At 47.1% G+C, this 12,368-nt stretch overlaps 1 protein-coding gene across 1 annotated transcript in view; it reads right to left on the bottom strand.

Annotated features, from left to right (window-relative positions):
• Positions 1–12,368, bottom strand: part of SP110 (SP110 nuclear body protein) — a 32,151-nt gene that overhangs the window by 15,572 nt on the left and 4,211 nt on the right. The window contains 7 exon segments of the mRNA XM_045475159.1: positions 1,962–2,154; positions 3,476–3,585; positions 4,179–4,247; positions 6,354–6,431; positions 8,680–8,724; positions 9,070–9,336; positions 11,660–11,828. Of these exon segments, the coding sequence (XP_045331115.1) occupies positions 1,962–2,154; positions 3,476–3,585; positions 4,179–4,247; positions 6,354–6,431; positions 8,680–8,724; positions 9,070–9,336; positions 11,660–11,828 (931 nt within the window).

Below are 12,368 nucleotides of genomic sequence, written 5' to 3' on the forward strand. Positions count from 1 at the left end.
TCAAGGTCGAGAAACTCTGGCATAAACCATCTTGGAAAAGACAAACTGATTTGTCTAAACAAATTTACAAAAAATTCTCCACAACCAAAAATTTCTCAAGTGAGTTACAAAATAAAAACAAAAGCAGAAACATTTCAATGAGATAACAAACAGTAGATTTCCATAATTGATCAAACAAAAAGATGAATAGTCCTATACGAAAATGGGCAAATATGAACAAGTGAACCTCAAAGGAAAAAACTTCTAATAAAAAATTATTTAACAAACAGCTATCTTAGTAGGAAGAGGCTAGGTGGTGTTATGATAAATTATGACTCTCCCAAATTTCAGTGGTTAATTATAGGTGTCAGCAAATAATAGCATGAAGACCAAATAAGTCCAATGCTTATGTTTGTAAATAAAGATTTATTGGAACACAGACAGGTGCATTTGTTTACATATTTGTCTCTGGCTGCTTTCATACTACAATGGCAGTGTTGAGTAGTTGCAATAGAGATTGTAGGGCCAGCAAAGCTCTTATCTGGCCCCTTTTAGAAAAAGTTTGCCAAGTGTTGGTTTAAAACAATCCAGTTTTGGGGTGCCTGGGTGGCGCAGTCAGTTAAGCGTCCAACTTCAGCCAGGTCACGATCTCGCGGTCCGTGAGTTCGAGCCCCGCGTCAGGCTCTGGGCTGATGGCTCAGAGCCTGGAGCCTGTTTCCGATTCTGTGTCTCCCTCTCTCTCTGCCCCTCCCCCGTTCATGCTCTGTCTCTCTCTGTCCCAAAAATAAATAAACGTTGAAAAAAAAAATTAAAAAATAATAAATAAATAAAACAATCCAGTTTTACTTCTCCCGTGTGCTACTCATTCATCACAAGTTAGATGCGGTTCCATGTTACTGACACACACGGATCCTGGGGACAAAGCAACCTGTGTCCAGAACATTGGTCCCATGGCAGAAATAAAGATGAAACACAGGCTCTTAAAGCTTTGGCTTTGAAGTGACCCTCACACTTCTGTCCACATTTCTTTGACCAAGTCAAGTGACATGGCCATTCTGGAGTCCACAGGGCAAGAGTGTATAACCTTCTGAGATATCAGTGAGTAGTAATACAATCTACCACAGCATGTTTAACCACATGCATGGTGCAAAGAAATCCAAAGGAAAACATGGGTGGAATATCATTCTTTGCTTTTAATCTGTCAACACAGAAGACTCTTAATTGTTTCTAGTTTTGGTGAAGGTGTAGGGAAAATGGCATCTGTATGATGTTAATGGGAGTCTAAACTGGCAATAATTTGATCATCAGTATGTGCTAATTTTATTTTATTTTATATTTTATTTTAAATTTATTTATTTATTTTGGGAGAGAGAGGTGGGGGGGAGAGAGAGAGAGAGAGGAAGGGGCAGAGAGAGAGGAAGAGAGAGAATCCCAAGCAGATCCCACACTGACAGCACAGAGCCTGATATGAGGCTCAAACCCACGAACTGTGAGATCATGACCTAAGCTGAAACCAAGAGTCCAACACTTAACCGAACTGAACCATCCAGGCGCCCTGGTATGTACTAATCTTAAACATGTAGACTCTTTGACTAAGCCACTTCACTTCCATAAAGAAGCCATTAAGAAACACTCCTGGGAGTGTGTGCACTTTGAGGAGTGGTGCCACTTTTTGTATGGGGGCCAGCTTGAATCAAGACAGGAGCCCCCAGACTCAGTGGAGTCGTGGTGACTCTACTAATGGAAATGTAAACAGTAGACACTGGGAAGTGGTCACGTGAGTCCATGTAGAGGTGACCTGCGTGCTGGGAGCACGCTGGCTTCTACCCACAACCACTCCCAGCCCGGAAGTTCCTTGCCGTCTTGTCTGCACCGCTCCCTTCTTCTACCGTTTCCTTCGCACATCCACCCAACCCCATGTCCGTCCCAAGAAAGACCCTCCCACATGGAGCATTTATAGCAGATTCGGTCGCCAGCCTTACCCTGTGGTCCAGAGGTTTGTGTACATCCAGTCCTTGCCTTTTGGGCCCTTGTTATGACCTCTGAGTTGCTGGTTGAATCGTCCTTCCTTTCAGTCGCCTGATCCATCAGTTGGAGCTTTTTTTGGATTGTGTGTTCAGGTGAGGCTCTCCCTGGGCCAAATAGTGATTTGTGAATAGTTTTCACTGGGGTGCCCTTTCACTGGGAAGCTCCTCCTCCCCCTCCCATGCCCCCAGCCCCTTTGAGATCTCTGTACCCCTGTACCTCATTTTTCTCCTGCTAGTTCTCTGCAATTGTATCTTTCTTGTGCACACCTTTCTTTCTCCCTTAGACTCACCATCTACTCTCAGCCCTGTGCAACCTGTTGAAATTAACCAGACTCCCAGAGCAGAGGGCTTTCTTTCCTGGGCCATGTCTGACACCTTCTTCCTGGAGGTGCCCACATCCGAGTAAAGATGGCCAGGTAGCCTGTTTTGGCACACAAGGAGTGCTATAACGTACTTCTCCAGATTCCCGAGGACCTATTTGTGGATCAGGAGGGACCCAAGTTTCCCCAGGTGCCTCCAGTGGGAAAAGTGCAAGGTATCAAAGAATCGAGGGGCTGCGTGGTAGAGTGTGAGGCTAGGACAGAGAGGATTTACAATGACGATGACAGAAGGAAGGGTGTAAGGGTTAGGGTTCTCTTTCCCACGGATCTGGATACTTTTATTTTGCCGAGGACTCACATTTATATCTTTGGATCTGATTTTTTTATTGAGTGCCAGATTTGCATATTGTGGGGATTTTTTTTTCTATTTTTCTATTGAATATAATTTATTGTTAATTTGGTTTCCATACAACACCCAGTGTTCATCCCAATAAGTGCCCTCCTCAATGCCCATCACCCACTTTCCCCTCTCCCTATTGTGGGGGAAATTAAGCTCCCTTGATTTCTCAGTACTTCTGTGAAAAGCCCTAGACTCCTGAGGCATGAAAATGTATACAGAATTAAGACAGGGAATGCTTGCTTTCACATCCCTAGAAACATTTTGCTTTTCATACACCATGAGAATGGGATCTGTAGCTGGTAAACTGCTGTTTGATCCAAAAGGATAAGAAGTCTTCTCCTCTCCTGAGATTGCTAAATGCCTACAGCAGGGCTAGCTTCCTAAGCTAAGTCCCAAAGTACCAGGATTACTGGAGCCCTCTCTCCATTGGTATTTACACATCAAAAGGGATGAAGCCCAGAATGTGGATCATCTTTAATAAAAGCTGAAGACACTTGGGGTTTCTCTGCCTCTTAGAAAGAGGCATTTCAATGCCAAAAGATGAGGGTGAGGACAGAGGATCAGTTTAATCTTATCTCAAAGCAGCAAAGTTTTTTTCTTGTTTGTTTGTATTTTGTTTTTCCCTCCTTTCAGGAGCGGAGGAAGATGGCTCCCCTGTCCTGTCTATAAACAGAAAATCCATCATTCTCTATCCTTTGTCTATGGGATATCATCTGCCTCTCAGAAGGATTCCAGCAGCTCTCTTCTCACTGCCTGTGGGTCTGCATTTGGGGGTAGATAATGCGGTGTGACTCTGGATGTTGAGCTGGTTGTGATGTCGATGAGGAATTCTTTCCCCTGATCCAGGTGCGTGGGGTTCCTACATGGTCATATACACAAAGAACGGCCCTATGCAAGTGGGGTACCATCGCAGACCCTTCACAGTTTTGGACGAAGCATGGAGCTGGAGCACAGCCAGCTAGCACAAATCTTGAGGTGAACAGGTCAAAAATGGAAAATTCTAAGATTTCCTCCCAAATTATTTGCATCTCCCCTTAGCAATGTACACCACCATTCACCCAGCCATTCAGGCCAGAAACTGAAGAGGAAGCCCTGGTTTCTCTCTCCTCCCCAGCTCCTAATTTTTCAAGTTCTATCAACTCTCTTTCCAAGCTGTTCTTGAACTGGCCCTCATCTCCACTGCCAGATCTGAATGCAGAGTTCTGTCAACCTGCATGGCGTCCTCCCCTTTCCAAGGGTTGTCCCGCCTCCATTCTCTTCTGTTTCCAATTCATCCTTTACACTGAACCAAAACTGTTCTTGTCAAATGTAAAATGGGATCATGTCACTTCACTGATCGGATCTCTTCGATGGTTCCCCATTTCCTTTAGAATGAAATTCAACTTCCCACACCTTAACCTACAAGCACGAGCTGTCTGCTGCCTCCCACCTCTTCTTGTTCTCTCATCTTACCTTTTGAGGGGCTTTTTTTATGGCGTCTCTTTTTTGGAGTTGACCAGATACTTCTTTTTCTTTTCTTGCCTAAAGAGAAAGGGTACAGATGATCTTCTCCTGGCTACAAACATAGATCTGCCAACCTCAAAGGTCAACAATTTTCAGCGCTCACTTTTGGTCTTCAAACCATAGTGGCGAGCAGGTCATTGGTGGCCTTATGTGATGCTGCCTCATGGAGTAATGATGGAGAAGATATTCTAAAGTGGCAGAGGAGACAGAGACATGAAGAGATTGGGACAATGAGTTTAGGTAGCTCGTTTCTAGCTATGAAATGGAAGAGTGAGCTATGGAAGCCAGTGAAGTGAGCTGAGGATCAAGAGGAAGCTCCTTTGATGAGCTGTGATAGGCTTGGGCAGTGACTGAATGCAGATCCCGGAACAGGGAGATGCTGAATTCTCAGAGGAGAGAGGGGTCATGGACACGGTCAGGTGAGGCAGAAGGATTGCCTTAGAGAGAAAGAGGGAAGTGGAGAGGAGGGGGCAAATGCAAGCTGGTAGCAGGAAGTGAGGGTATTCCCATCCTATACCTTTTGGTGTAGTAAGAGGGAAAGTGGTCTCTTAAGAAAAGGAGGTGGGAGGGGTGCCTGGGTGGCTCAGTCGGTTAAGCGGCCGACTTCGGCTCAGGTCATGATCTCACGGTCGGTGAGTTCGAGCCCCGCATCGGGCTCTGTGCTGACCACTCAGAGCCTGGAGCCTGTTTCAGATTCTGTGTCTCCCTCTCTCTGACCCTCCCCCGTTCATGCTCTGTCTCTCTCTGTCTCAAAAATAAATAAATGTTAAAAAAAATAAAATAAAATAAAGATTTTAAAAAAAGAAGAAAAGGAGGTGGTGAGGGGGGCCAGCAGTTTGAAAAAAAATAAAGCTCAGGGTTGGAAAAGATCATTGCAGGAAGTGAAATTGTCAGGCAGTGTAGAAGGATCATTTACCCTGGGCTCGTGAAGGCACAACACACGAGCTCTGCCCTGCTGTGTGGTTTTCCCCATAGTGAAGTGCCTGCCTTCATACCCAGTGTGCAGAAAGCAGATAATGGGTCCCTCCAAGACCTGCCAGAGGGTTCTAGGAAAAGGCAGAGTGGCAAGGTTGATTAAGATACCAGCAATAAGTTACTGAAGCAATGGATCATGGACTCTAACCTGGTATGAAGGGGCATGAAGACAGGCATATGATGAACCAGAAAAGGGAAAAGCCAATGGACTGGTCATCCAAGTGAGGTTGAAGAACAGCTCCAGAGGGAACAAGTTGTAAGGGAGAAATCAGGCAGGGATACTTTTGAATTAATTGTTTAAGATTGGGCTGGAGAGGAGAGTTTGGAGGTTGAACAATAGCTGTAGAAGGAGCAGACTTCAAGGATTAGATGTCAAAAAAAAAAAAAAAAGAATTCTGAAATTAATTATTGGGAGGTGGAGCCAGGCTTCAATGATGAGAGGACCCACGGTTGTCTTTGGGTCCAGGAGGCCAAGAATCGGTGCAGAAAAAAGTCATTGGAAAAGAGCAGAGGAAAGTTCTGATGGACCAGAGTATTGGATGGGTCTGTTGGATGGGACACCTTCAAGGTGTCCAGGATGATAGCAGGACTTGAACTGACAGAAAAATTCTAAGGTAGCCTTAGAGGTCTGCTGGGGAAATAGGGACAAGTTAAGGATGACAGTGATTAAGACAGAGGGAGTATTTCATTCACATGGAGGGCAGAGGAGCAAAGGGCTAGTCAGGGGCAGTATGTAGCAAGCAGTGGACATCCACCCTGTCTCCCACCATGAGGTGAGCAAAAGCAGATAACAGGCAGCCTTGTCTTACGAGAAAGCAGTGCCCTCTCGGGGAACCAACTTTCAGTTAAAGAGGAGGCGTGACTAACCCTCCAAGAAGTTGTGGGTAAAGGAGACCTTGATTGTTTCAGAGCAGGCGATCGCAATGGATACGTATTTCAATGGCCCCCAGTGCCGTCTGGTTTCCCTAAGATCTTAATGAAGGCCTTCAAGGAAGATGCAGTGAATGGGAGCTACAGAAACAAACTGTAATGAGCATCGTGACTCCAATCACATGGTGGGTGCCTCTGACAAAAGACGATCCGAAAAACAGAAAGTCACTCCACAGTCATGCTCCTGGGGTCCACGGGAGAACGGTAACCCTCCCTTACCTTTCTTGTTGGGAAGTGTGATGGATGCCCCCTGGAACTCTTTGGGGTCATTTGGTTCAGGAGAGCTATCTCTTATCTCTATCAAAGGAAACAGAATTCGATTCAGAGCTTGGAACAGGCAGAAGGAAAAGTCTGCCCTGTCTTGATTTGATCGGTTTGTGGTTATACTTACCAGTGTGGCTATCCCAGTGATATCCCTGCCCTCAGAGGAGGGCTCAGTTTGACCTGTTTTGAGGGACTCCCCTTACTCGACAGAAGAGAAGAATAAGGGGCCCTCAGTAACCCTCATGCAGGGGATAAGGCTGCGAGCATTGAGAGTGCTGATCTTGAATTCTGGTCAAGGTCACTGGCTTCAGTGAAGGGGAATGTCTTTGCCATATAAAAAATACATGCTAGTCCTTAAAGATTTGTGAATGGATATTTTTGAACCTCTCTCCTTGTCATTACTTCACCTTGAAAAATAGTGAAGGAGGCTAAGTGCCTTCTATATTTCTGTGTACAAGAAAGCAGGAGCTAGTCTCTATTTGCCAGCACCTGTTAATAGTAAATAAATGCGCAGTTCTTGTTTTTGCTGTACTAAGCAGACCGCAGGGTTTGAAGCCATAACAAATCTCAAGGAAGACTGCCACCTTCTTCTTGTTTACACGGTTCAATGAGATCTGTCTCAAATTTTGGGCTCCTTAGGATAGGCATCTGAGGCAGATGGCAAGCAGTCATTAGACATTCTAAATAGTTTGTTGACTTTCAAATTATTTTGATCAACTCTTAAAAATCTAAACAATATAGAAATGATGAGGGTTGAAGGTGAACGTTCTCCACAGTCAAGATGAGGGCTCAGAAAAAGAACCGTCCGCATCTGGGCCATCTGTGTCAGGGCCACACAATGTCTTTGAGCACCTCAGAGTGTGGCTGACTCACACAGTCTTGCTCTGGCTCAGTTCCCTGTCCTGTCCCCAGGGGTCCTGCCACAGCCCTCACGCAGATGAATTTTCTCCCTTAGTAGACCTCCTAGTGATGTTTGTAGTCTAGGTCCTGTGGGTGCTACTGGGCTCGCTCGTCTATGGTGCCCCTCCTCCAAGTCTACCTTTTCCAGACTCATCTCCCTTGTCTTCCCCAGGATCTCCTGCCCATCCAAGCTCCTGAGGGCTGGGTGTGCAGCTGGAAGCTGGGCCAAGATGGTGGTCAAGAGCGGTAAGGAGAGCCCTGTCTCGAGAAGATCCAAATGACCTCTCCTCTTGGTAGACATGAAAAGTAAGGCAAGCTATAGTTGTCCGCATCAACATTTCCTGGCACGGGACCTGAGGGAGGGTGGGGCATCTCTTGAGCATTTCCTTATCTTTTATTTGGGGCCTCGGGTTGTTACCGCACACTGAGCAGAGAAAGAAGATGAATTTCAGATCCCAGGACCAGCAAACAGGGACCAGAGGGAGGAGGAACAAAAACAGTCTATTCCAACCAGTAAACATGGTGGGGCCAACGGAACACCAATGCCCAGTAAGGGTGGGAAAGAGGGGGGAGGCAACAATCAACTAGCTACTTACTAATTTTTTTTCTGTTTTATTATTAAAAAATTTTTTAATTCTCGTGTAGTTAGCATATATTAGTTTCAGGTGTACAATATAGTGACTCACTACCTATGAACTGAATAATTTAATTACGGCTTTCTTTCGCTCCTCTAGCAGATGGAGTCTTCCATTGCTATTGGCTTCATGATTATGTTAACCTCATTTGGATGTTAGGTGTTAGAGGAGTGAAGGAAACATTGGAACCAAATAGAGCCCTTTATTCTCAGTATTGGAGAACTCAGAATCCACGATACCATTTTTGACAACACCCGATGGTACTCCATGGTTATATTTAATGTTAACAGAGTCCTTCATGATGATGGCTGGGGAGATTAGAAACAATTTTGGAAGCTAAATCAGGTCTGTCAGGTCTTTAAATGTTTTATCATCTTTTCCAATAATTTCAATAACATTACTCTTAGAATCCAAGCCATATAAAAATGGACGTGGTTGAAACTGAAAGGCCCCTGTAATCAGAGCCTGAGCAATTGAGTAAGGGTCACAGAGGGGTGTACTGCACAAGTTACATGTCATTTAAGAACACTTATCGGGTGGGCATCACAGCATCAGACTGGTCATGGAGGCATCCCTGACAAGGATTCCAGTGCTGAGTTGGAGCATCAGTCCCTTGTTTTCTTTTTCTTTTGTCACACTCAGTTCTTTTTCCCTGGGCTCCTGCCACAAGCCCCTGGGTCGACAGGTGCATGATTGCCCCTCATACCCACCTCGAATTGAACTAAGTCAGTCCCAGGCAACATTACCTTGCACAGAGGCAGGCGGAGTGCCAGGTCCCTCTGGTGAGTCTTCTTCAGCATTCATGCAGGATGTTAAGTTGTCATCGGTCATTGAAGAGAGGAAGAAAAATCATTACAGGGCATGGGGACAGAGTGTCAGGGAGGAGATTAAACGTTTAAAAACACCCAGGCCAGAAGCATCAGGGCCCAAGGGCAGAGGGTGGGGCTGTTCCAAGGGTGGGAAGCAGGTGTTCAGGCTCCTGACTTTACCCAGGCCCCTGGAAGTGCCGGGAAGGGCTGTGTGTGGCAGGTGGGCACGTGGGATGGACCAGGTTAACAAAAGGGTGAGACCTTGGAGTCCTAGACAGGTACCCTAGGCTGGGGATACACAGGTGTTGGACAAGGTCTGCTTCTCACCTGGAGTGATCCTTCCTTCCTGGGTGGCTCTGGGGAGGGCCACGGCAGGGCCAGGAGGGCTGGATGATTCAGTCCGGATCTCAGTGCTGAGCTGGGTGGATGCGCTGGGCTCACTGACACTGGGCTTATGGGGCGAGAGGCTCTGTGATCGGTGTTGGGGTGGGGGCAACGACAGCAGGGTCTGGAGGGAGCTCCCTTCGGCTGAGTTGGCTGGGACTTCAAGGAGGGCAGGCCCGGCTCTGTCCCATCCTCCGTAGGAAACGACAACTGGGATTGGTGAAGGAGCACACATCAACACCTCGGGGACTCCGAATTATTTGGGGGAAGGGAGGGGCGCCTGGGTGGCTCAGTCGGTTGAGCGTCTGATTTCGGCTCAGGTCATGATCTCGCGGTTTGTGAGTTCGCGCCCTTCATCGGGCTCTCTGTTGTCAGCACAGAGGCTGTTTTGGATACTCTGTCCCCCCCCCCCCCCGTCCCCCATCTCTGCCCCTTCCCTGCTCATACTCTCTCCCTCAAAAAAAAAAAAAAAAGAACATTAAAATAAAATTTAAAAAAAAGAATTATTTGGGGAAAGGAATTTCTTCACACATGACTTCCAAAGCATCAGGGGCATGGGGTGGTTGGTTGGTTCATTCTCCCCTAGGTGTGGAGAACTGATTTATCACCAGCATCATCCACTCGTGGCCCATTTCTACTCTGTGCTACTGATTTGGGCGTTCAGTTCAAATATAACTGCATCCAATCTCTGGGCTAAGACCAAAGTCGTTTCACACGTGAAGTTGACTTAGTCCTCAGGGACTTAATCTCCTTAAGTTTTTCTTTAATTTTGGTTTCAGAATTTAGACTATCTTGTACAATGGTACAATTCGAATACGTGTCCCTGTTTTAATAAGTAAACACATCACACCTCCCTGTAGCAAAGAAGATAAAATAGAGATTCCTTCACAAGGTGCGTTCTGTCTACTCCGGTTTCTGCTCATGTGTGCAGATTGCGCGGCTGTGCCTCCCTGCCTTGCACCCTGGGATGGGCCACAGCAAACTTCCTCCCCATCCTCAATACCCCAGGCCCTCGCCTTTCTGCACGCTATGCCTCCCGTGGCCAGGTTTCTCTTACGATTCTTCTCCATCATTTATTTCAGAAGTTAAGTCGTCTCGACCAGTGAACCGAAAAAGGAAAGCAAGCTGGGATTCTGGAGAGGGGCTCAGAACACGAGCCTAGGGCTACAGATCCAGAAAGACGCTCGAGCTCGGCCGGGTCGGGGAGCACAGCGGTGTGCGGTGCCTCTGGCCCTCGGACTGACTTAGCGTGGCCTCCGAGAACCCAGGCCTCCCCGCGTTGCCTGGCTGCCGCCGGGAGCACCGGCCCGCGTGCACCTGCGCCCTGCCGCCCCTTTAGCTCAAGGAGTCATTTCTCCTGGGGAGGAACCTCTTGCTGTCAACAGCGCTGACCCCACTCACAGTAAGGTCCCAGTGCAGTGTGAGCCGCCGGTCCTCTTCCTGTTGTTCTCGGGGAAGCGAATCGTGCGCCTTGGCCAAAGTGTTTATCCGCAAGCCCAAAACGATGGTGTCACTTGTTCCTCCTGCCCTGGCTTCTTTCTTCCCAGCTCTGTCCTCGCTCTTTCTCCTGCTCTGTATTTGTCCAGCTCTTTCTCGTTCACAGCGTGCTTCCCCGTTCCCTTTCCTTCTCATACCCTCTGTCTCCAGCTCCCCCTCCCCTCTCCTCCAGCTTTAGGCGCGCCTTCCGCCTTGTTGGGAAGAGGGATTGAGAGCTCAGGCCCCAGAGTTAGGAGACCCAGTAGGATGCCTGCTCTGCTCTTCACAGGCAAGTAACCTGGGGAAGGTTATTCTGAGCTATACTTTCTTCACAGGTGGGGCTGATAATGACATCACAGGGTTGTTTTAAAGATGATGTGAGAGGGGCGCCTGGGTGGCTCAGTCGGTTGGGCCTCCGACTTCGGCTCAGGTCATGATCTCACGGTCGGTGAGTTCGAGCCCCGCGTCGGGCTCTGTGCTGACAGCTCAGAGCCTGGAGCCTGTTTCGGATTCTGTGTCTCCCTCTCTTTCTGACCCTCCCCCACTCATGTTCTGTCTCTCTCTGTCTCAAAAATAAATAAATGTTAAAAAAAATAAAGATGACGTGAGATAACTCTCTACAGTGCTTGGGACGATGCCTGGTACATAGTAAGTACTCAAAAAAAAAGAGAGAGAGATACTTATTATCCATCCCTACTCATTTCCCTTCCCCTCTGGCCCTCCTTATCCTTCTGCCAGACGGAGTCTCTGTAACTGCATTTCAGTCACATTTTTCCTTCCCTAGAGACTGTCCAGGGTGCTAAACGGTACAGCTTTCCCCCACTTCATAGAACAGGTAAGACAGAAATGTTTGTGTCTTCTAGAAATTCATCTTAGAGAAGTGGGGCCAGAGACGGCTCCTCCTGCCGCACTGCGAGAGAGTCAGCTTCCTCTCTCCCCAGAGAACCGGCCAGTTGAGGGGCACCGCCCACGGGGCTGAAAGCCAACCCACACTTGGAGCAAAGCAACTTCTGGTCCCTGCTCCTACAGCCCGAGAGATATTCGGAAGGACTCATACCACTTCTGAAGCTCTTGAGGATCCTTGTCAGGTGGGGGTATTCATGCAGGTTAATTCGGCTGAACAGCATCTGCAGAAACGACAGGTTGAACATCTTCTCCAGGTGGCTGAGGATATTGTACACCAGTCTGGGTACAGGGACCTGATTTCTGTAGGCTTCCATGGATTCCTTAAAAAATGGCATCAAGGATGGTGATGAATAATCATAAAATGGAATGGAAGTTTCTTTTACGTTTGGGGTTTGCTACAGTGTGAGAGTAGTATTTCATTCTTCTAACAAGGAATTTAACACAAACGTATAGATAGACTCGAAGGCAGAGAAGTCACAGTTACACATATTTACTTCCAGAACTTCACCTATTTTTGGATGGTTGGTCGTAGGAATAAATAACTTAGCCGTCTTTAAAATAAGTCTGCTTTGTGAACCTGATTTTAGGTATATTTGAGGGCAGAGAGAAATTTGAGGGAAGGGAAGGTAGTCAAAGGCTCCTACTACGTAACTATGTCTCTCAGGCTCTGGGCAGAACTCTGTAGCAAAGGACCAATTAGTTGGTCACAAGTGGCAATTCTGTTGATCGCTTGTTAGCCTCTGTTTGATCTCTCTGTCTCTCTCTCTGTCTCTCTCTTACTCTCTCTCTTTGACTTGAGATGGCCTGAATGGGTTCTAGCCAACAAGGAAATCATCCAGAGAACTCCTCTTCCTGAGAAG

This window comes from Leopardus geoffroyi, chromosome C1 (genome assembly GCF_018350155.1).
Source record: "Leopardus geoffroyi isolate Oge1 chromosome C1, O.geoffroyi_Oge1_pat1.0, whole genome shotgun sequence".
Taxonomy (NCBI): Eukaryota; Metazoa; Chordata; class Mammalia; order Carnivora; family Felidae; genus Leopardus; species Leopardus geoffroyi.